At 37.9% G+C, this 25,225-nt stretch overlaps 2 protein-coding genes and 1 long non-coding RNA gene across 3 annotated transcripts in view; 2 read left to right on the top strand and 1 right to left on the bottom strand.

The window, feature by feature from the left end:
* Positions 1-16,830, top strand: LOC122651633 (protein S-acyltransferase 24-like). Its single transcript, XM_043845103.1, has 13 exons — positions 1-409; positions 752-892; positions 6,979-7,091; positions 8,836-8,915; positions 9,029-9,192; positions 10,178-10,316; positions 10,417-10,516; positions 13,114-13,171; positions 13,370-13,447; positions 13,571-13,669; positions 14,261-14,339; positions 14,484-14,632; positions 16,326-16,830. Exons 1-13 carry the CDS (start codon positions 143-145, stop codon positions 16,659-16,661), a joined length of 1,803 nt encoding a protein of 600 aa, XP_043701038.1. The 5' UTR covers positions 1-142; the 3' UTR covers positions 16,662-16,830.
* LOC122651635 overlaps positions 7,730-25,225 on the bottom strand; it is a 21,111-nt gene continuing 3,615 nt past the window's right edge. The window contains exons 2-3 of the long non-coding RNA XR_006331482.1: positions 15,461-15,466; positions 7,730-7,862 (exon numbers count right to left, since the gene is read on the bottom strand). This is a non-coding gene — a long non-coding RNA (uncharacterized LOC122651635). The remainder of the gene's footprint in view (positions 7,863-15,460; positions 15,467-25,225) is intronic.
* The window catches only part of LOC122651634 (EIN3-binding F-box protein 2-like), an 18,340-nt gene continuing 17,970 nt past the window's right edge, over positions 24,856-25,225 (top strand). Inside the window, exon 1 of the mRNA XM_043845104.1 lies at positions 24,856-24,877. The gene's annotated coding sequence lies outside the window, so the exon portion shown is untranslated. The remainder of the gene's footprint in view (positions 24,878-25,225) is intronic.

Here is a 25,225-nt window from a genome sequence, read left to right on the forward strand (position 1 = left end):
TCTTCAACAAAATCCTAGAGAAGGCAAATTTGAACACACAAGAGAGAGGTGGTGTGAGAGAGAAATCAAAATAACTCCTCTCTCTCGGATTGCATAAATGTTGAACTCCCTCTGATGAATTGGCGTTATTCTCTGAATAAAGATGGCATCCGAGATCGAGGTCGTTGATGAAGGAGAAAGCCAGACGGGTGCGAACGGTGGACTTTCCACGGAGACGACCGGTATCGGTAGAGACGACAGTCTTCGGAACGATGTGTACACTGCGGCGGCGTACGGTGATTTGGAGAAGTTGCAGAGGTTGGTGGAGTGCGAAGGGTGTTCAGTATCTGAGCCTGATGGGATTGGGTATTATGCGTTGCAGTGGGCAGCTTTGAACAATAGGACCGCGGCCGCACAGTATATTATCGAGGTATCGGATCCGATTCAGTGTACTTCTACTTCGGACTCTATTAATTGATGATTTGAAGTTACAGCTGAAATTCATTTGTCTTTTTCTTCTTCCTCATCTTCGGGGAGATTTCAGGAAGTTGGTTTTTTCCCCTATTCGGCCTCTAGTAATCACAAGTTGATTCGTGGATAAGGCACATCGAAGTTAATTTTTTTTATTTATTTAACAATTGGATTGGATGGGAGTTTCGTGCTGCTTTCGGTTGGATGTAGTAACTGAAGCTAATTTGTTTCAACTTCCCCGTCCACTTTTTTTTTTAATGTACTTTCAGTATTTGATAGTTTTTTCTCCTTCATTTGCAAGCATGGAGGAGATGTCAATGCAGCCGATCACACAGGACAAACAGCTCTGCACTGGAGTGCTGTGAGGGGAGCAATCCAGGCCGCCGAGCTATTACTCCTGGAGGGTGCTCGAGCGGATACTACTGATTTATATGGTTACCAGGTTAGTCTTCCCTTGATCATTCTGTTATGTACATTTAAGATTGATAGTTCATTGAAGATATGTTTTTTTCAAGGTCAAGGAGTAAGTGTCATAATTAAACACACCTAGTACTAACGAAAAGTAGAGAATTTGATATGATTACTGGTAATTGGGGGAATGGTCAGATTGAATAGGGCCAGTAATAATCCTAAATGTCATGATTAAACACTCCCAGTTCTAAAGAAAAGTTGAGAAGATGATCTGGTTCCTGGTAACTGGGGCGAGGTCACATTGAATAGGGCTACTAATAATCATGCTTATGCGGTTTATCATAACTTGCGAGCATGTGTGCTTCCATTGACCGTGGTTGTCTGTATAACAGTGTTGTAGAAGGATGTTGATGCTCAATTTGAAGAACATAGCTTGAGGACTACTAAATGTAAAACTGACGCTATTCAATTGCACATAGTACAGTTTTTTCACCCTCATTTATGGTTGGTCTGTTGCTTGATGCTGGAGTTCCAAGTCAACAATTTTGTGGCAAAAATGCCACTGCACATTAACTGTTATTATTAGTGTATATTTTCACTTCTGTTTCAATCTAAGCAAGTTTCTAAGTGCAAGAGTATCAGAGGAGGAGGCTGTCAATTTTCTTATTGGACACGGTTTCCATTTGTTGCATTTACAGGATTTTGTAACCCAGTTTCAGCATTTAAACTGCTCCCTATCCGTGTCTCTCTGTCCATTCACAGTCTCCATTCTCGATTGTTGCTTTTTCTTGGTATTAGTTTATGTTTTTTTACTTTGGTCAGACTTTATTGCGTAATGAAGTAGTAGGCCAGAACGACTCCATGGCGGAGGACTTATCCTCTAGATTTTAAGGAACTGTGTATATTGAGAAGAATGATGTGGTGGATAAAGATTTAAAGAATGATGTGGTGGGTGTTAAAAGATTCAGAGATAGGATTATATCCATCAAGCTTGTGTTGGAGAAAGAGGTTGAAAATATAATTAGCACTTACGCATCTCAAGTAGAATTGGATGAAAGTAGTAAGTTACAATTTTGGGAACACATGGATGGATTAGTGCAAGGTTTTTGTCAAGGAGAAAAGATTATTATAGGGGGTGATCTAAGTAGACATGTTGGGAAAGATTGTAGAAGCTATGAAGGTGTACATGGAGGATATGGTTTTGGAGAGAGGAATGAAGATGGGATCTCAATTTTAGATTTTTGCTATGGCTTTTGATTTGTCCATTGTAAACACTTACTTTGAAAAGAGAGAGGAGTATATAGTTACCTTCAAAAGTGGACATCATAGTAGCCAAATAGATTTCTTCCTAACTAGAAGATTCGATAGATTGTTATGTAAGTACTGCAAGGTGATACCAAGGGAGAGCCTAACCACACAACATAGATTAGTGGTCATGGATGTGTGCCTCACTACACAGAATCATAAGAAAGGTGAGCTTATTTACCCTAGGATAAGGTGGTGGAGCTTAAAAGGAGATACTTTGAAATCATTTACTAATGAAGTGGTCAAACAAGGAAAGTGGGACTTTGAGGGAGACACTAATACGATGTGGAATGAGATGGCTACTTGTATTATGAAGGTTGCTAAAGATGTCCGAGGTGAATCGAAAGGAAAACGTCATTCCTTTGGAGAGACTTGGAGATGGGATGATGAGGTTTAAACAGCCATTAAGACTAAGAAAGCTAGTTTTAAGACATGGCAAAGGACTAAGGATGTAGAGGATCTACAAAGGTATAAATTTTTCAGAAATGAAGCTAAGAAGATTGTGGAAAAAGCAAGGGTGAAGAAATATGAAGATCTTTAGAACAATCTAAGCACAAAGGAATGGGAAAAAGTTATTTATAAGATAGCTAAAATGAGGGAAAGGAAGAGTAGAGATCTTGACCATGTTAGGTGTAGTAAAATTGAAGATGGTAAAGTACTAGTAAGGGATGAGGACATTAAAAAGAGATGGGAAGGTTATCTCTGCAGCATACTAAATGAACACACTTCGAATAATAGTGTTTCGGAAGACTGCATTATCCATCAAGACATCACATGTCATAGATATATACGAAGAATTAGGGTGTTTGAACTAAAAGAAGCTTTAAGGAGGATGAAAGTAGACAAGGCACAAGGCCCAAATGATATCCCAATAGAAGAGTGGAAGAGCTTAGGAATCTGTGGTTTACCAAGTTGTTTAATAAGATTATGAGCACAAGGAAAATGCCAGATGAATGGAGGAGAAGCATCGTGGTTCCAATTTACAAAAATAAAGGTGATATTTAGAGCTGCAATAACTATAGAGGCATAAAACTAATGAGTCATACTTATGGGAGAGGGTTATTGAAACCCCACTTGAGACAAGAAACTATTATTAAAGAGAATTTTTTTTTTTTTGTTGATATCGGAGAACCAATTTGTTTTTATGCCAGGAAGATCCACTTCGGAAGTTATTTACAAGTAAGAGACTTATGGAAAGGCTTAGAGATTGCAAGAAGGATCTCTATGTGGTCTTTATTGACCTAGAAAAAAGCCTATGACAGAGTCCCTAGAGAGTTAATTTGGCAAGTACTAGAGAAGAGAAATGTTTCAAGTAAATATGTGGACATAATTAAAGATATGTATGATGGTGTGGTGACAAGTGTAAGAATGCTGGAGGGCTAAGGTAGTGAATTCTCAATTACAATTGGATTACATCAAGGATCAACTATAAAGCCTTTAAGCCCTTATTTGTTTGCGCTTATCATGGATGACCAGAGACATTCAAGATGAGGTTCCTTGGTGTATGTTTTTTGCTGATGATATTGTTTTGGTGGATGAGACTAAAGTAGGGAATAACACCAAGTTAGAGTTTTGGAGATCAACCTTGAATTCAAAAGGTTTTAAGCTAAGAAAAACGGAGATAAAGTATATGGTGTGTAACTTTGGTTACACTAGGACGGATAATGAGGTGGTGAAACTTGATGAGAGGGAGATTCCGCAAAGTGATTATTTTAGGTATCCTGGCTCAATCATAAATAAAGAAGGTGATATAGAGGACGAGGTTTCACAGAGAATTAAAATAGGATGGATGAAATGGAGAGGTGCGTCCGGAGTTTTGTGTGATTGGCGTTTTCCTTTAAAACGTAAAAGGAAAATTTTATACGACAGTCATGCGACCCGGCTATGATGTATGGTGCAAAATGCTGGGCTAGTTAAGAAGCGTCATGTTGATAAACTCAGTGTAGCGGAGATGAGGATGTTGAGATGGATTGGTGGCAAAACTAGGAAGGATAAAGTAAGGAATGATCATATTAGAGCTGGTTTGGGAGTAGCTCCGATACATGATAAGCTTCGAGAAAGTCGTTTGAGGTGGCATGACCATGTTCAACGGAGGCCTTTGGATGCTCTAGTACGGAGGAATGATTTAATTCAGATTGAAGGAACTAAAAGAGCCAGGGGCAGACCTAAAATGACCTTAGGAGAAGTGGTGAGAAAAGACAAGCATAGCTTAGGCCTTTTATCTAGTATGACCTCGAATAGAGCTGATTGAAGGGCAAGGATCCATGTAGCCGACCCCATTTAGTTGGGATAAGGCTGAGTTGTTGTATATGTTGAAAAGAATGGTGTGCTGATTAAGTTAAAAGAGAAATTATAAGGACTACGTCTGAAATAGAATTTGCTTTCCCAATATATTGAGGTAATAGAGGTTGCCAATCTAACTTAGGAAACTAGCGCAAAGCAGAGAAAAGATCTAGACTGTGCAGTATAAAACCAGTCCGGGAGACATTTATCTAAAAGTGAAAGAAGACAAGAGATATTTTCCAGATAAAGTATCAAGTATGTGTGCAAATAGACATTCGAACCTATAGGCCCCAAAAAGTTTGATGCATGAAGATCCTAGTGCTAATCAATTGGCTGCCAGTTGTGGTAGTATGAATAGGAGTTATAAGTTACATTGGCACCTTTGCCCGAAGAATGGAGATGAGCCTCTATGTTGTTGGCACTAAAGAGTTTGAGGCTATTGGGAACACATCCAGTTGGTACTAATATGACTATTAAATGATTTATTTGATTGAACTTACGTTATTAGGATGAATATTAAAACCACTGAGTACCATAGCCAAGGTCAAACCTTTACTGGATGTCGCCTCACTTTCTGTTAGCCATTATGCTTGACCATGTTGGATAGGTTTGTTTTTGCTCACACCTAAGGAATCCTTCTGTCTGGATTATAATTATGGCAGTTTTTCGGTCAAATATCATTACTTCACCAAAATGGAAGAATTTTGATTTGTAATGTATTGGTCTCCTTCAGACTCCCGGACAAAACATGGGTCATTTTTAGATATAGAGAGAGATAAAAACCCATCTTTATAAGCTGCTAATAGGTGATTCTCTTTCTGTCGATCAGGAACTCTCTCTTTCTCTCTCTCTGCTCTCATTTTGCAGGGCAGTTGTCCCTGGCCAGTATGGTAATAGTTTGCAACTTTAAAGTCTCATAACTGATTGGATGGAGTATTCTGTTTCATGGAACTAAGACAGCATGACTTAGTTTTCCTTTGAAGAATTTCTAGGGATAGGGAAGTGTCTATTGTATTTTCTTTAATTGTTAATAAACAAATGCTTGTGTTGGTTCTCTGGTTCTTATCAGTAATAACTCCAAGGGAGTTTCTTGTATTGGTGTAACCACATGATCACATCACAGGCTCTGAAGCTAAATTGAAAATTTTATGCACCTCATTTCCGCATCACTACCATTGGTAGAATCATCTATTATTATCTTGGGCTGTGATGAGGATACTTAACTGTTGGAAGATGTTTGCATCCCAGACACATTTGTTGGATCCAGAGTGCCAATCATGCAAGGAGAACTCTTAATGTATCTTCTTCCTCATTCTCAGCTAATACTGAAGCACCGGTTGTCTGATTTTGATTTTTGTCCTTAAATTTTTCCTTATTCAATTACTTAAGAGTACATGAACATAAATTCATATTAGTTATATATCTACAAAGGTGAGCATGTCTACTCAACTGTATGAATGCGTTATTGTATCAGGGATTAGCATTTCCAGCACCTAGTTTTGTGTTTGGAAAACCAAACACATGGCTGTACTTAAGCTAAATAGGTTTCTACCCTGATGGCTGTACTTGAGCTAAATAGGTTTCTACCCTGATTGTTGCTTTAGCTTGGGACCTCATTCATTGTTTTGCGATTAGATTCTTGTTTGTTCATCTCTAAAAATGTAGACTTGGAGTTACTTATTCTCATTTATTTTGGGGTGTTGTTTGCTCTGGAGAAGGGGAAGCCACTTTTTAATTCCGTTGACCTCATTCCTGGGCTCTGTAACTCAGTGCAACTTATATTCAACGAAGCCTTGTTCCAATTAAATGGGGTCAGCTACATGGATTCTCCTTCACCAATCAACTCGTTTCACAGCTATACTTATTGTCAACCCTAATCAATGAATGTCTTTTCTCACCACTTCTCCCAAGTATTCTTGACTTGTGCTTCTTTATTCTGCTCTTTGAAAAACCAATAACCTGGTCGCTATTTAAGGTCCACTAAGCAGCTCTTGTATATTCCTTCTCTAATCTTCATAGTTTGTTTTGCTTGGGTACATTTTAATACTGCTGGATGCTGGTAGAAACGAGGTCAATTAATTTTCCTTACATGAAAATCTGAGGCTTTTTTGGACAGGTTGTTTGTATTATTCACTTTATTGTGCCAAATATGGTCCATGCCATACAGACCCAGCTGGGTGTTTGGCTTAAGTTTCCTGTCAGATAATTCTTACATATTGGTCCCATCTGATTGCTTAGGCTTTTGTGGCTTACCCTAAAGGAATTTATTCAGGGATCATGATCAAATCACTGCCAGCAATTTTAGCAATGTGTATGCTAGGAGCGCATAAGTTTCCTTGAGAAACTCCAAAATCTATTTGTACCGTTCATAGCCTATTGTTTAGTAAATTATTTATTTCTAGAGGAGGATGAATTCTTCTGTTTTTCTTTTCCAACGTCTTTGGTTTCATTCTCTCTTTAGTCTTGAAGTATTCGTACAGCTTAAAGTCTCTGAACAACAGTTGCATCTTTAATTTCACTTTAATGCAGGCAACTCATGTTGCAGCACAATATGGTCAAACAGCTTTCCTTTATCATGTTGTTATGAAATGGAATGCTGATCCTGATGTTCCTGATAATGATGGAAGAAGTCCTCTACACTGGTACATTACAGCATTTGACTACACCTTTTTGGTTTCTTTAACAACAATAATATATTGATTCAGCTACTTACTTCCAATTATATTTTTGAGTTTTGACTTTGTATGATGCTTTGTGCTTGTGACACTTCAATATGGGAAAGGTCTCTGAACTGGATCAACCAAGTCTCTTTATTAGATGAGCTCTCCTATTTCGTTGGGGTGATGACATGGATGATACAAATGTCAATTTGACAACCTATTCTTTTTCTTTCTTTGGGTTGAAGACCTATTGGATTGCTTATGTAAATTTAAGTGGCTGTCCACATAAGTGTTGCGTACTGCGTACTGGACTCATGCCCCAGTAATGCTAGCTGTTGGGAATGTCTAAACTATACTTGGAGAGTTGGGAGGGAAAAATAATTGTCTGCAAACTAGTGTTTCTCTTGCCAAGGTGAGGCTAACAATTTTCACATGTATGGATGATGTTATGACAAATATGTAGAGCCTTTGAGCTTCCATCTCTGTTGCAGCATGTACACCTCCAATATCCTTTGTTAGAAAAGTTGACCAGCAAACGTGTTCCATTTAAATTAGGAAACTTTTAATTTTATCCCGCCACTGTGGGTTCAGTTCTGATCTACCATTTTGTCGTTGAATGATGAGGGAGGTGTAGGTGCAAATGGTGATGGAGGGTTGATAGCTGAATGTAGAAGATAGTAGATAACCTCGGCAAGCTAGAGTCCCACTAGTTGCCCCGCTGTAGGAGTCTCACCTAAGCCCACTTGAGTCATGCTGTAAAATTCGATGGCTGCCTTTGAGAGCAGCCAAGATTTGTATTATATAGAGGTGAAAGCCTTGAGTACAGAAAAATAACATTAAAGAGACTCTTAGAATTCCAAAACCCCTTTGGAATTCCCCAAACATAGATAACAAGTCTAAGACATTGAAAACTGTTCCCAGGACATTGAAACTACAATCAAAATATTGAAAACTGATAATGGAAAAGGTACTTAATGCTGCCTCGGAATATGAAAAGGCACAAAAGAATCTGCTAGAATTTTGACTGCTCCTTATAGTTGAGCCCATTATAAATAAAAACACTTAATACAAAAGCCCGTAGCCAAGTATTATCAAAACAGGTTGTAATGTTGCACCGAAACTGCATTAGCAATCTACCTTTAAGGCCCTTGGCCATCCATGGTTCTATCCATCATGCATATAATGGTTCTCCTGGTTTCATCCAGTAAAACTGACGTGAAAGCTTTGCACCATAGTAGGTTCGAGGACAGTAGAAATATGTACACCAAGCATTTGGTGTTGAAATTTGAAAAAAGCGGTGATAATTCTGGAGTATATGTAGTGCCAATATACGGAAGTTGAAGTATCCAATATTGTCAATGTAGACATTGGACACCTTTTCCCCCTGGAATTTTGGACTTAATGTGGGACACAGACTGTTTTTCAGAAATGGGTACTGTGCACATTAATAGGTATATCATATGCATGCTAAATTTCTTACTTTACTATGTGCTTTAATTCATTTATGGAAAGTCATATTTTGTCTTGGATGCTAGCACATGCCTGTTATACACAAATATATTATGATCCTTAGAGTTTGGTTTGTACTGCTTGACAATTTGAAGTCTTTATGTAATCTAAAACATTTTGTGGTCCATACTTATGATCATCAATGAGTACCTTCATTACACTTTTACCTAATGATATAGCTGAAATGACTGTCCTTTTATTCTTTTGAACTTCTTAGGGCTGCTTACAAAGGTTTTGCTGATTGTATACGGCTTCTTCTATTTCTGGATGCGTATAGGGCACGACAGGATAAAGAGGGTAATATTGTGTGCTCTGTTTTCTCATAAGCTAACCTCTTATTTCTGCTGCTTTATAGGGGTTAGATTCTAGTTTTTATATTAACACTTGCTATTGTTTACTTCTTTCATTAGGTTGTACCCCCCTTCATTGGTCTGCTACTCGGGGGAACCTAGAGGCATGCACAGTATTAGTGCAGGCAGGGAAGAAAGAAGACTTGATGGTGACTGATAAATCAGGCTTAACGCCAGCACAACTTGCTTCTGATAAGAATCACAGACAAGTTGCTTTTTTTCTTGTAGGTAATCTATAACCAAACCACTTTAATTTGTTTTGCTGGTAATGTGTTAAGACTTTCAGTAATTCATAATTGGATCGAAATATTTCTTGATTATGATCACCAGGCCCACATGCAGTTTCTAAAAAGGGTGTACCCAGTGCACAAGGCTCCCGCCACTGCAGGGTCTGGGAGGTTTATAAGTAACAGCCTTAGATCCGCTTCGCAGAGAGGATATTTCCCAACTCAGACGCAACGCCCACATGCAGTTTCTGCTGTCCCATTATATGTGATTGGTTGAGACACTTTAAGAAGTACATCTATAAAAGGATTTTCTGAAGCCCACTTATCTTCCACCAACAAAAGGGGAAAAGAAAAGAAACTACCAGTTTTCAGGGTTCTACTTTTAAGAACCAAAATTGGGCTATTTTTTAATTAAATTAATTATACAGCCCATTGTATAGGGAATAGGGTAGTTGTGTATGGAATTATGGCAGCTGGGCTTTCTTCTTTTGGCGGGGCTCCTCAAGTCCCTTTTTAAGAGATTTTATTTATATAAAAAAGAAAAGGATCTTATTAATCCTTCCTGATTTTCAAAGTTACTTCCAGATAAAAGAAGCATGTTTCGAATACTTGCTCAGTACATAATTTTTTTTTCCATTTGTTAGTCTTCTCTTCCCATGAATTATGCAGAACTGCGGCAGTTGCCTCTATGTGTATGTAGCTTGATGTATAGAATAAAATTTTAAACAAATATTGCAAATGGCTATAGACAATTAAGAACATAATCAAATCATTGTCTAACTATTTTAATTTTAACTCAAACCAGAAAATTTGATTGAAATATATTATGATTGAGTAATGGTTATTAAGAGACTTTACAATCTTTCTTCGAGCCTTTAAGTGCGCAATTGTTTTTCAAAGAGATCTGAGATGGGTGCATGTTGATACCTAATTTATCTTCTGTAGAGCTTCATGAAATGTTCTTATGTGTCTAATTTTACAGGGGAATGCTAGAAGGTTGTTTGATAAACGCTGTGATGGAAACAGCCGCCTGGGGAAATTTGCAAAGCTAGGACTTGCACCTGTACTTTGGTGTATAATCCTTATGTTGCTAGTGACCTATATTCATTCAGTCATCATGGGTATAGTGCTTCAACATTGCATACACGTATCACTTTATGCATCTTCAATTGTCATTCTAGTGAACTTACTTTGGCTATTCCTTTCTTGATTTGGCTGCAGCAACAAACCTGCCGAAGTTAACTGCTGGATTTGGGCTTTTTGCATGGTTGGGTGTTTTTCTTGCAAGTGCTGGTCTAGTGATGTTTCACAGGTGTAGCAGGTATCTTCTATAGACCATTGGTATTTTACCTTTGAAAAAGAGGGAAATATTGACTATTTGTTAGCATACCTTAAAGGTAATTCTTTGTAGTGATTGCAATATGGCAATAAGCAGTGCTTTTTCTTCTTTCTTTTTTTTTTTTTTTTGTGGGGGGGGGGGGGGTTCCAGTTTTCCATATATTGATTTAAATAGATGGGGGGTTCCTATACTGCCATCAAATAAAGATCTCTGGATGTCATTATTACTGATGTGTAAATAACTAATTTAGTTTTAGTTCTTGTTAAATAAAAATGGAACCATACATCATCGAAAATGCAACGCATTCCCTGTAGTATCTAATTTAATTATCCAAGAATCGAGCTGAATTAAAAGTAGTTCCTCAAGTTACTATTCAAGGTTGAATACCACCCCCCCCCCCTCCTAAAAAAAATAAAAAAAAAAACAAAATATTATTCAAGGTTTGAAAGAGTCCATCAGTTATCTGTAAAAACATAGTTCTAAATCTCGAATATCTCGAGAATCTCAAGCTCCTCGAGACGAGATTACATACAAAACTTAAAAACTGCAGTGTTTCAAAAATCTCGGTGAAATCTTGAAAATCTCGGATATCTCAACCTGTTTAGAAGAAACTAGTCTTGTTCTTCTCGAACACTATGATGTGGCATTTGTATGTCACGCAGACGGAAGACAATGCACGTCGGTTCCATCGGACCATGAATGGACTTGATCCAACATGCCATAGTTCATATCAATAGACAGTCATAGACTCACAATATTGTATTGTTGGGACATGGAAGACTATGGTGTCTATGACATATGTATTGTTCACTGTACTTCGGTGTCTATGACATATGTATTGTTCACTGTACTTGAGTGTCTATTTAATATGCATTTTTCAATGTAGTTTTTACTTTAAGTCCTTAATTATTTCTTGAATAGTTATTCAATATTATGTCTCTTCATCCATTATTGCATAATTTACTTGTTTTATTTGCCCATTATGTCTCATAGCACTCAAACAATGTGTATAATATTACATAAGGATTCGATGTTTACTGCCAACCAAGGGTGCAAATCCAAAGCACAAAATTGGGTTTTTACAATTTGAAGATTTAAGTATGTTTAGTAAGCCAAAAACAAGCTTCTTTTAGAGTTTCGGAGCGAACTATGGCTATTTGCCCACCGAAACAAAAAAAATTGCACTGTCTCGCCGAGGTCTCGAGAATCTTGACCTGGTCGAGACACCTCCTCGAGACGAGTTTTTGAACCTTGGGTAAAAAGATCCCTGCCAGGCTGTGTGCAGCCTGCGCCCAGACACAGGACGGTGCAAAATGACCGCCCCTCCCCTCTGAAATGAAAAAATCCCACCCCTTGATGCTCCTGCGCGTACTCTCATTGGCCCCTGCGCTTCTGCAGGGCCCACACAGCCTGGCAGCGATCTTCTGCACCTGTTTTATTTACCTCTGGATCTACCATGGGGTGAAACTTGGAAGTGTGTTCCCTTGTAAATGCTTCAAATTTCATCACATCATATTTTCCGCACATTCTTTTCTTCAAATGGCAGAGAAAATAGCTTTAATTATAAAAGAACCTTTAACATATTGGAGATATTTGTGAGAATGCTCTCTGGTAAATAATCTTTTGATTTTGAGCAATCTCTAAGTGGATTACAGAAACACTTCTAGATCATAATGTGTGCTGTATCTTTTGTTGCGTATTTATTGGATTAAATGCTTTCTTTCATGATTGGTAAAGAGAATGGCTAGTATAAAAAAAGGAAGAAGAAAAAGGTTATAGGTACCATTCCGTGTTTTTCTAATATTTTGACTTGTGGTTTGTTTTGTGGACATTTATGGTAACTTTTCTTAATGTCTACCTTGTTCTTTCCATGTCATTGATATTTATTGCTTTCTCTTAATGGAGAAATTTAGTTGACTTTTTACTTTTATCTTTACATTTTTATCTATAGAATGGTGGAGCAGAATCTGTGTAGCCGAGCCGATTTAGTTGGGAAAAAGGCCTAGTTGAGTTGAGTTTTATCTTTATTTTTTAGACATACTGATACTGCGGCTGATACCGGGATTGTAATTAATAAATTCTTCTATTTCACTCTTCTGATCTGTCAGAAAAGAAAAATCTCTCATTATATTTCCCGTACTTACACAGTTCAGTACATTTTCAAGGATCAGCAGATCCGAATCCAGACGGCAGCAATCCAGATTAGAGTTGAATGTGACCAAATGACCGATCAAAACTGTATTACCTGGTGGATTGAATTGTTTGACCTTGTTCATCCTTTCCTTTCAGTGGATTAGTCAATCTGTCCTTGATTAGGTTGGGATTGGCTGGGACTGGTCCGAATCCAAATCCCAATCCTATACTTGATCCAAAGAACTGTGGCTCTATCGGAATAGAGAAGGGGTAAAAAAAGATGAAAAATTCAAACATCTGTCATGTGGAAGGGTTATGCTTTGCTGCTTATGTATATAGTTCCATGTTGCACACGGGAATAATTTAGGACTATACTCTGATAATGTTTGCTGGATGATCATGCTTGCACTTCCTGGGACTTATTTTTCCCTGTTTTGTTTGTTTAGGAAGGATCCAGGTTACGTCAGAATGAATGTACATGATTCCCAGAATCTGAAAGATGATGTGAGTCTCATTCATTGGCCATTTCTTGTCACAGTTCCTAATGATTTCTTGGCACCAGACGTCATTTAAACTTATACAAACTGGATTTTTTTCCTTTTCTCATTGTCTTCTGGCTTCCATGTCTTGGTTATTTTTTCATCCGTCCGTCCTTCCTTTTCATAACATTTATTGTCTCTTTTTCCTATATGATTCCAATAGGAACCTTTATTGAAGATTGAGCTTGGTCATCCTGCTTTGCTGGCTGGGAATTGGTCTCAACTCTGTGCAACATGCAAGGTGCCATATCCTGCTGCTTCTAATACTTTGCATGTTGCTTTCTGTTTTTTTTTTTCCCACTCCGAATAACATTTTTTCTCCTGGATAGTGTCTAATTTAATTTCTTTTCGTCTTATTTTTCAGATTGTCAGGCCTATTCGTTCAAAACACTGTTCCACCTGTGATCGTTGTGTTGAACAATTTGATCATCACTGCCCTTGGGTTTCCAATTGTATCGGCAAGGTATTTTGACACTGATAATTTGCATCTTCAATTATCTACCTTTTTTCACGAACCACTGCCAATCTTTTAGAATTGGATGGAACATATTTCTGAAAGAAAAGGAGTGTGGAACATAACGTGGCCTTAAGGTAGAACACAGGGACAATGTACCGTGGGCACAGAATCACAAAATACATTTAGGAGGTGGGGGCCATTGAGGATGTCGGTTCTATTAATAGGATAGTTAATAAATAATCCTACCATTCCAGGAAAAGGAAAGCGTGTATTAGATTAAAAGTTACATGATTTACAGAAGTTCTATCTATAAGCCGTTGAATCCTTTCTCTACAAAATGTCGAAGGGAACTCGGAAGAATGTTCCATTTGATGGTTGCAATCAGCTGGTGGGTGAAATGGTGGCATTTGAAGCTTTGTTGGTGTTTGTTGGATGGTTGATTCATCCTTATTGCAGAGTTACCATGTCTCTGTGGGCACTGTGGGTAGACTATCTTAAGGATCTGCTTGATGGTTTCCTTTCCTTATTTTGAATATGGACATGATATACTTGTGCTCTGACCCTTGTCTGACCATTTTTATCCATTTTTCATTGCAGAAAAATAAATGGGATTTCTTTATGTTTCTTGTTCTAGAAACATCTGCCATGATGATTACTGGTGTAGTCGCTTTTACAAGTATGTGTCTTCTTGAAATACTTCTTTAAGTCCCCTCCCCCCCATACACACACACACCATTTTTTTTCCAGATGAAGTTTTAAATTAGTGACACTGTCAGTTTTTCCTAGTGAAAGGCTTTGAAAGCTTGTTCCTAATGCACAGGAGTCTTGAAGGATCCAACAGCTCCATCTTCTTTTGGAGCATGGATTAATCATGCTGGCACTAACCAAGGGGGGGCCTTATCTTTTCTGATTGTGGACTTCTTCTTCTTCTTTGCTGTTGCCGCCTTCACTGTTTTACAGGCTTCACAGGTATGTGAAATCCTTCCAGAAATATATATTTTTTAATTATTTATCAACATCTAGATGTAGTGTCAGAGTTAAGAATGCAAAAGCTGCTTTATTGGTTTAGGGTCCATTTGTTCTAGAGCTGTAATAGGACCAAGTATAGCTATATCCATATTCAGTCCATATATTTACGTGAAAATATACGATATCCGATGGATATGAAAAGTTATATCCATATCTGAATCTGTTTAACTATCTGAATATGGATCCACTAATTGGATATCCGATAAAAATGGCCTATGTTTTAATCTCCTCTTTTACCTCCTATTTTTTATAATTGTTTTTACTTATTCACCTTTCTTTTTAAAATTCTTCTCCATGTATAGTCCTCTTGTCACTTTATATAACCTTCTATATATATATATATAGTCACATATATTTATGTTATAACCTTCTACATATATATATATATATATATATATATATATATATATATATATATATATATATATAAATGGCCTATGTTTTAATCTCCTCTTTTACCTCCTATTTTTTATAATTGTTTTTACTTATTCACCTTTCTTTTTAAAATTCTTCTCCATATATAGTCCTCTTGTCACTTTATATAACCTTCTATATATATATATATATATAGTCACATATATTTATGTTATAACCTTCTACATATATATATATATATATAAAGTCACATATATTTATGTTATGAGGGTGGACCTTGGTGTAATGGTTAGGTTGCTCCATTGTGACCAAGTAGTCACGGGTTCGAGTCTCTGGAAACAGCCTCTCTGCAAAGCAGGGTTAAGGCTGCGTACATTATGACTCCTCCCAGACCCAGCACTGGCGGGAGTCTCATGCACTGGGTACACCTTTTTTTTAATATATTTTCATATTATATTGTAATTCAAAATGGACCAGATATGGCTTTACCAATATCCGACCGATAATTGATCAGACAAGCTATAAAAGGATCGGATGTTTATAAGATTGTATCTGTATCAGGGATAAACGGATCGGATCCGATGATACCTGGTTTGTTTACGGCTCTACTTTGTTTCCAGCTAAAAAACCATGTGAAAGGAAAATTATTTAGTAGAATCATTATAAAAAATGGGAGTTTTACTATAAAATTTTCCTTTTGTGTGGCTTTTAACTGGAAACAAGTGCAGCCTTATTTGTCATAAACACTGGCGACCATATTAGTATCCACTGGAACCACCCAGTGCACAACTTAAATTGCCATAAAATGAGGTGCGCTTGGACTGCTGAATCACAGACAATTGGACAGTGGTTCAGTCACTAATGTAGGTTGCTTACTCGCTTGTATTCCTTGATGCTTGCTGACCTATTTCTATACCTCCTTTTTTTTTTTTGGTGGGGGGGGGGGGGGTTGGATTACCAAAATTATTATTATTAGGGTAAATTACATGACACCCCCTAAAAAACGAACGATACTCAACTCACCCCCTCTTATTTGAAAATAATAACGCGTCCCCTGTATTACTAAGTTGTAATATAAGGCTCTAACACAGGGGGAAGGGTGAGTATTTTCAAATAAGAGGGGGTGAGTTGAGTATCGTTCAATTTTCAGGGGGTGTCATATAATTTACCCTTATTATTATTGGGGGTATCTAAGCTATACATTATTTGCACCAGTTATTATTTGTGTGATAAGAGTCACCTTTTTTACTGGTTGTAGATATCCCGAAACATCACAACAAATGAAATGGCAAATGCTATGCGTTATAGTTACCTAAGAGGGCCCAATGGTCGATTCAGAAATCTCTATGATCATGGCTTCCGGAAGAACTGTTCAGATTTCTTGATCAATGGCTACAATGAGGATGTGGAATGCATGGAAGAACCCAACCACTCCAACGAGATTGGAATGATACAGATCTCTAGGAATTCAAACTTGCAAAATGGGGAGGCACATTCTCACCATGTCAACATCAATGGCCATGTATCTGTTGATGTGGGTTCTAAGAACTCAAGAATCCATCATGGCCACACTCAACTCCCAGTGCAGCCATAATAACCATGGGAAGGCCAATGGTGTCCCAATAGGGTTGGGATCGGCCTAGGGAGGAACAATGGCCATTCTGTTGTAGCCTCATGATCTCTCCCATTCTGCTAGAAAATCAAAATTGTAGGCAGTTGTGGTTGTTACTGTTCATATGAATACACATGGTTAGTTTTTAGTCATTTTTTTAATTGGGGTTTTCTGAGTTTCCAGTACTCTGAAATTTTCAAATTTTTGTATCTTTATCCTTTTGTATTATTTGAAGTGAAAAAGCATTAGCATTGAACAGAGAAGTGGAAAGCTTTTGTTTCAGGTGCAAAGTCACAATGGAATCAAATTACATAATGAACCCATTGAGATGAGCTAAAAATATCCAATGTGGGTAGAGGAAAGGGGAGTTGTGCTGACTTGGGATCAGCTCTCAATCATGGATCTCACCGTCCATGGGATGTGTGTTTTGTGTGTCAGAAGTGGGTCCCGCATTTCATGGACGGTGAGATTCACGTGGGGTCCCATGTGGATAGAGAATCTAGACTCATTTGTGATGGGTTCACTTCTGAGTTAAACTGGCTGCAGCATTGAAAATTTCTCATGCTGTGGATTTGTACACCTATAAATTTTTTAAATTTTTTTTAACTCCAAATCTCCAATTAGCCAACAGCATTAGGAAGACAAAAAGTTGATGCCTGAATAAGAATAAAAATTACTGGAGTTGTTAATTGTTGTAGTCAAATGAGAAAGGATCGCTCGTGTGCCTTAGCCGGTGGTGCAGGTTAGGCATTGACAGTTAATTTCCCTTTTCATGACAACCTAATTACTTCACTGAACTATGAGAATGAACGACTAAACTGTAAAGTCACAGTTAATCAGAAATCTGTGAAAGCATGGTTGCATGACGCTTTTTTAATCTATTATTCTTACAAGTCGGCTAAGCTAAATAAATATGCAGCAGAAGTATAGGAAAGAAAACCCGAGTCAAATCTCCATATCAAATCAGATGAAATTAAGGTTTTTTTGTTTGGAAACGAACAAGAACGCTACCTGGGCACGTGTGGTACACTGGAATTTCCTGGGGGAATGGTTGTTATTTTGTCCGCCCTTGTGTCAGGGCACAGATGCAGTGGCACCAGACACACATAGGTAAGCGTTCTTTCTCCGAAAAGATAAGAGACTTGAGAGGCTCAGGCAGTGGACCCATCTCGTTCTTGTCCTAAAAATTCACTAGAAGCACTGGATGAGTTTTCCTACCCTCGGCTTTAGTGCCACATTTTTTTTTGGTACACACACAAACCACACGCCAAGGGGTGGGGGGGACTGTTGGACAAGGGGGGAGGGAGAAGACTCCAATGGCAGGTACTGAAACAATCGAACTGGGACAGGGAGAGCTCCAAAGCAGGAGGGGGGAGTGGAAGGTGGATGGAATTAGAAGAGCCTACCGGCTGAGACAAGAAGGGGCAAGGAATATCCTGCAAAGCTTGAGAAGAGAGAACCAGAGGGGCTTGTGGTTCCCTCTTGGCCAGAGAAGGCGGAACAAGAGGGGTCAGAGGAGATAACAAACTGGGTTTCAAGAAGTGCCTGTCCTAGTGGGGAGGAATGGGCCAGCCCAGACTGGAGGAGGTGGGTCAATAAGGAAAAGGGTTGAAACAGCCCAGAAGGGAGATGGGCCGGATCTATAGGGTGAACCATGTAGGAAGGTAATGGGCTAGAAGAGGGAGAGGTGAGTGATGTTTTTTTTGTTTTGGGAATTGGGAGCTTTTATATATGTCTTACTTTTGTTTTTTTTTTTTTTTTGGGGGGGGGGGGTGGGAATAGGGAGAGGGGAAGCTACCAGCCAGGAGACTCGAACTCGAGACCTCCTGGTGAACATGGGCATGAAGTGCACCACAGCTCACCAACTACACTAGGCAGCTGTTGGATCCGAGATGAGAGGGGCCAGAAGGGTGGATGGAGGGGGATTGAGTAGGACTATAGAGGAGGGTAATTGGGTCAGGTGAAGGCCCAATCGAACAAAAAAGGACTAAGCGATTGGAAGGGGCTATGGGCGTAGATGGGCCGACAGAGCAAGAAGGCCCAAGAGGGTTAAAAGAGGGGGGGGAGGGTGAGAGGCTGAGTGTCCAACAGAAGAATCATGGGAGATAACTGGAGTGGAACCCACAACAAAGGATGAAGAGGGGGTGGGAATGATACCCGACAAAGACAACGACAACCCCTAAGGTGTTAACAGATTTGTAACTTGACTTTTTTGCCTCTTGTTTTATTCTTAAAAGTTATTTAATGCAGTGGCAAAAAGGGATTCAAAAAAACTTATAAGTCATTTAACGTAACATTTAGTACAGTTCCTATATGTTATAACAAACTACCCTCATTCAAAAACACTGCATTGAATACTTTTAATAATAAAACACGAGGCAATAAAATGAAATGTCAAATTCTAAATACACCAATAGAAGTGTCATTTAGACATTCCCAACAATTAATAATAAAATGAAACAATTAGATACCCACACAACAATTATATCTAGAGTGGACTTCCTTAGGATAACAATTTTGTGTAATTAATTCATGAACATATTAAATTGGGTAATTAAATTTTGTAAGAAAAATATTGTCAGGCTGCACCCTGAGCGTTACTGCTTCCTTATGTCTATTTCTCTCTCCTCTCTCCTCTCTCCTCTCTCCCCTGAAATGATATAGTCATACTTTAAATTTATGGCTGCAAAAATGTTTCATTTTGTTTTTTATTAATGTAATTTTATTTCAGTTCACTTTACTCTTTGACCAAACAGTACTTCAATTCAATTTACTTTTTGACCAAACAAGGCATGGAGCTATAACCTGAGAGAGTTTTTTAGTTTTTTAAAAAGTCAATGGAAAAAAGAACTCAGATTAATTCCAGTGGGACGATGGGGAAAATGGTGCATGAATGTAGCTAAACAAAGAAAGTAGGAAAACACTGCACCACCTAACAATGAGAGGATGGACAACAGAAAATAAAAGAGAAAGGCCAGAAACGCTTCACTTCATGGGGTTCGTGTATATCTTGTATTTTGTCCTTTCCTTAAGTAAGAGATTCCTTATTTCACCCTCTAATAATATCAAACTTAAACCAGGTTTTGTAATCTTTGTATTTTTTTCTTTAATTTTTTTGCGGCGATATATATGTTTTTTGCCCGGGAGTGCATGGGTGCATAGGCTGCGCTCAGGCACAAAAGGTAGCACGAGATGGTCATTTTGGTTATTTAGAGGGGTAGGACAGTCATTTTGCTCACCCCATGTGTCTGGGTACAGATGCAAAGAACAAATTTCATTTTGGGTACAAGTAAAATTTTATCACTTCAAAAAATTTGACATGTTAAAAAATGTTACAATGTTTGTTTCTTGATGGAGAAAAGAATTGAAAGAATTTTCAACATATAAAATTTTACATTTATGAAGTAAAATTTATCAAGGAAAATTCTTTACCAAAACAATCGGAGCCAAGAGAAAAAGTTTTGGGAAAATTACATGATTAGTTACTTTAGGGTTTTCATTTACAAAACTGTCTACCTTATGTTTGAGTTAACAAAAATAAACAAAAACAAGTTTAGTTTTACAAAACTAGACAAAATAGTGACTCTCCTTCCTTCCTCAGCAGTTCCCCTCTGAAAATATCTCATTTTGGTCCCTCTATCACTTGGGGTAGCAGAGAATGGCGGTGACTAGGACAAGGGTAGGGTTGCAGGGAAAGGAGAATGCCTGGGCGAGAAGGCAATGACAAAGGTAAAAATGTTTAAAAAAGTAATTGTGAAAGGGAGAGACATTATTTTGTTCAATTTTATAAACCTTAACTTGTTTTTATCTATTTTTGTTAACTCAAACATAGGGTGAACAATTTTGTAAATGAAAACCCAAATATAGCTAATTATGTAATTTTTCCAAAAGTTTTTCATACAGTCAATTTATCCTACACTCTCTCAAATGGGTGTTTTTTCTCCTTTTCTCTCCTTGACCTTTGGGGTCGTAGATTCCCCATTCTCTCTCGCTCTCTCTCTTTTATTTATTTTTTTGCTTATGATCATGAAAGACATGACGTTCTATAAGTCTTTGATTAGTAATAAGTTTGGATCAGGATTCTCTGCAATATCGGTGGGATGACAATACACATCTGACGGCACAGCAGAGACCAGATAGCGAGTCATAAACACTTATATGCTCATACCTTTACTACCCATTACAGAGCTTCCCCAGTCATAAACACTTATCAGTTGGCGAGTGCACCTTAGATTCTCGTATGAGAATCATTTTCGTATTGCGTGAACCGTACATATGGAATCCAAAAAAAGGTCCCGCCTTATCTTTTATTTAATATAATACAATCTGAAATGGATAGACTCAAAAGGCTGCCCTCCTTTGGGTTTTTCTTTCTTTATCTTTTCTCCTTTCAATACATGGTTCTAATCAAAAGTCTGCCGTCTTTGAATCTTATCTTTTCTCCATTCCATACATATTAAAATGCAACTTGCAAATTATTTTGAACAAAATATTCATTTCTCCTCCATCTTATTCTCACCATCATGGTCTTATTCCATGAACATGGTTGTTCTTGATGTAGTATAATAATTTCAAAATATTTAAATTATATACTAGAATATAATGATAGATGCTATTCAGTGAATGAAGGCTGTGGAAGCTATGATAGATTATGAAAATATTTTCCCCCACTTGATAATAGTTATTGTTTATGTTCAACATAAGACTCTACCAAACCAAAAAAAAAATAATTATTTAAATGGCATGTAAAGTTTAATTACTATATCAGGTTGTTGAGTTTTTTTTTTTTTGGGTAAAAAGTTCGTCTATTCAAAAGCGCGAGATACACTCCTATCTTCAAAGAGACAAGGATCAGATAATGCCAATTTATTCTTTTAACTAAGGAGTAAGGACAAGGCCCTCCTAGCAAAAGCATCAACAATTACGTTTCTAGCTCTTGGAATAAACAAATTAAAAAAGTGCAAGATTCAAAGTAGGCCTAGAGATACATGATGTCTTATACAATTGGGCTAATTAATAAAGGGAAAAGAGTTGATGCTGATTGCAAGGCCAAGATGACTTTTTGGGTATCACTTTCAATGATCAAATTATCAATCCTCTCAAAAATAGCTTCTAGCATTCTTTGCCTAACCGCCAGTGCCTCATTAAGAAGTACATCACATGTATTACAATGCTGAGAGACTGCAGTGATGCAACGAACTTGGGAATCCCTGATAATAAAACGTAAGCCTCCTTGCTTTTTCTCTAGTTGAATCGAAGCATCACAAGTCAACTTAAAAGAAGATTAGGGAGGGGACTCCCATGATGACGAAATCATCGAATCATGTAACCTTAGTGAAGATTGCATGATATATACACGTCTCCTAAAATAATGGTGTGATTAAGTAGGTTTCGAGATGCTATATTGTGTGTGATTAAAAATAGTGTGATTAATTAATTTTTCATAAGAAAAATCAAGTTAAATTATTAAAAAAATTCCTTACTTGATGTAACATATTTTCTTTTATTTTTTCTCAATGAAAGCATAAAATAAAAAGCATTGTTGCTATTAAACAATTAAATATAATAATCTAGGTACTAGACCAATTCAAGCCATACAAAGCAAACTATTCTATTTTTATTACTGATTGGGGAGTTGATATCAAGTCAATACATAACCCTCCAACCCAATTACTATTTCCTTGTTTGAACATTTTCTTTTGGAGATTAACTACCCATGAGATAAATGACATACAAGAGGTCCACATTTATAAGTGAACTGTTGTTGACACTAACTCCCTTTTTCAACTGTTGAAATTGATAAGTTGAGTTGGTGTAGAACATGAATTTACCTCGTTTTCAGGGAGCCCAACACGCCCAAGGTGCTGCTAGCCATTGGGCTGTGTCGCACACATCCCTAGGCATGCGCCAAGATGTGTGCAGCATAGCTCAACTGCTGGATGCCCCCTGACAGCACCCTGGGCGCTGGGCTCCCTGGAGACGATCCTGATCCATAGAACATATCCCTTTGTGGGCTACGCCATTATGATTTGTGAGGTTAGATTTTGGTTGGTAAAATTAGGTTTTTTTGGTTCTTATTCAGTTAAGTGGTAGGTAATAGTGGTAAGCATTATAATTCAATGCCTTTGAATTGCCTTCTCTAAAACTCGTTTTCCTTTTGATTTAGATCAAAAGTATTCTATCAAAAAAAAAAAAAAAAAAGATCTAGAAAAATGGAAGCATAATTAATTATATGGATTACCATATTTTTGTGTGTGGATATTAAAAAGTTACAGTTAATTTAATTTCTCCCCTCCTATGATTTGTAATTATGAAGGGTTCAATTATCTATACAATTTTTTCCCCTCCCATTAGTCCATGGAATGTAAGAATATAAGATTGGTAATGCATGGACTTGAAGTTATAGAATCATTTTATGGATCCTATAATTTGCCACTGTACTTGCGGTTAGCTAGTTCTTATAAGTTTACTAGAGAGGGTTCTTTGAGGAAGCAACATAGAGGAGCGAACTAATGAGGTGCGATGAAACGATTTTGTACATAGAAGAGAGATAGATAGAGAGAGAGCTAGTGTACCCTCCTTTGGCAGTGGACAGAGTTTTTCTCCACCCATAGAAGACGATTTATCCACCATCTTAGGGTTCACAAACCCCTCCTAGGGTTTCATTATGTTCCAAAAGTAAGTGTGTGGAAATGGCTTGATTTTGGTAGAAGGGTAGTTCATTCTCAAACTAGTGAACCCCCAAATCCAACTCTCCCACATGTGGTTAGATTCAATCTTAAGTCTGATATCACGGCTGAAGACCTGTATTTAATGATTGTGAAAAAGATCTTTGTCCGAGAGTGTGGTCTACATCAGCACTCCCATGAGTCTATCTCTCTTCCCCCATATGAAAAGACAACTCTGCCCCCTTGTTTTGATGAGGCGAAAGACAGACAAATGGGAGTGCTGGCATAGGCCACACTCTTGGATAGAAAAGTACTTCTCTTAATGATTTTATTGTTCTATTTAAGCATCACACATGACAATATGGACTATAATACTGGGAAATATAAGTAAAAAACAACAAATAATATTATGGGGGTTTCTATGGGGATTGTGGCACTTACGCCCAAACATAGGAGGGGCAAAGGGCAAAATGACCTCCCTGCTTTCCATGAAATGCAAAATAACAACCCATGCTTCCACTCATACTCCTATTTGGGCCCTTGTGTGCGCTTGGGTCATGCTCTCCCATAGGAAAATATTTTCTTGTAAAATGATTTGATGGAGAGTTCATCATTATTGTAAAATTAGCATTTAAGTAGTAGTCATTCCATTAACATGTTCAATCAGTTGTTAGAATCTTTCTCTATCTTTATAATTTTTTTAGGGATGTTGTTTTCTAGGTGGGATGCTGGGGCCACATCGCACGTCAACCAATGAGAGCGCACACGGTGGCACAAAAGGAGGCAACATTTCCACTATACATGGGGGATATGGTGGTCATTCTGACCCCTATTGTGTGTGGGCGTGGTCCCTGCGTCCCAATTTCCCTTTTTTTTTTTTTAAGGGGTTAGGAAGGGTTGTGGAGATAATAGAACATTGGAACCTATTACCCACTCCAAGATGACCAAGTTGAGAGGGTGAGCACTCTAGCTAGGGGTGTCAATTTCCAGCTCAAATCAGTCGGACCGATAAATAAATAAAAAATCGGTTGAGCCCAAACAAAACCGAACCTTTATTGGTTTGGTTTTGGTTTTGGTTTGTTTATTGATTCGTTCTTCCCATGTACAGACTGCAGAGTACAGAATCGTAACTCGCTCGAGTTCATACTGGGTTCTGAGTTCCTCCGAGCTCTGAGTTTAGTACCGATTAGTGATTACGTGGAGACGGTACCGTTGCATACGTAGCAGATAATACCGTGTGGTGTGGGGGTGTGGCACGATTGGATAAAGCACAACAGAGAATTTTTGTGGGACCCACTCTCTAAATTTATCTCAAGTCTCAACCACCAAAGCCGTGACGTCGTCACCATTCCCTTTACTCACTCCTGAGTCCTGACTTGTTAACTCTCTTTTAGTTCTTCTTCTCCTCCTTCTTTCGTGCTGCTTCAGTTATTTCTTTCTCCCAGTCTCCTCTCTCCTGCAGCGAGATATGTTTGGATTTCTCATCTCTTTTTCGCTTCCGCTTCCACTTCAAATAATCGATTCGATGAAGCTTTCTTGAATTTCTCCAAGGTATTTTCTTTTTAGAAATTTTCATGCATTCGATTGTCTCCATGAACATAATGAGCTTAGGATTGATGTGATAGTGCTTTCGAGTTGGCTGTTTTGTTCCCTTCTAGGGTTACGAACTCGGCGATAATCGCGTTTCCTACTTTTTTTCTTTATCTATTTATTTTTTATTTTGATTCCACTGTTTATTCTCTCTAATTCTTGGGAGACAGGAAAGAGGTCTCTTTTACTCTTTTTTGCTGTTAGTTCTTCATTTTCTTAGCTCTGCTCGTGTGTTGACACAGCTGTATGAATTTGTAGCGAAGTTAGTATTTTTTGCAGACATCTGTT

Source organism: Telopea speciosissima, chromosome 2, assembly GCF_018873765.1.
Source record: "Telopea speciosissima isolate NSW1024214 ecotype Mountain lineage chromosome 2, Tspe_v1, whole genome shotgun sequence".
Lineage (NCBI taxonomy): Eukaryota > Viridiplantae > Streptophyta > Magnoliopsida > Proteales > Proteaceae > Telopea > Telopea speciosissima.

Bases quoted from the DNA above. Each gene is read 5' to 3' on its own strand.
- LOC122651633 (XM_043845103.1), top strand. From the start codon at position 143: ATGGCATCCGAGATCGAGGTCGTTGATGAAGGAGAAAGCCAGACGGGT. The intron at 13,172-13,369 runs GTGAGTCTCATT...TGATTCCAATAG, and splicing joins CCCAGAATCTGAAAGATGAT to GAACCTTTATTGAAGATTGA. The intron at 14,340-14,483 runs GTATGTGTCTTC...CCTAATGCACAG, and splicing joins TGGTGTAGTCGCTTTTACAA to GAGTCTTGAAGGATCCAACA.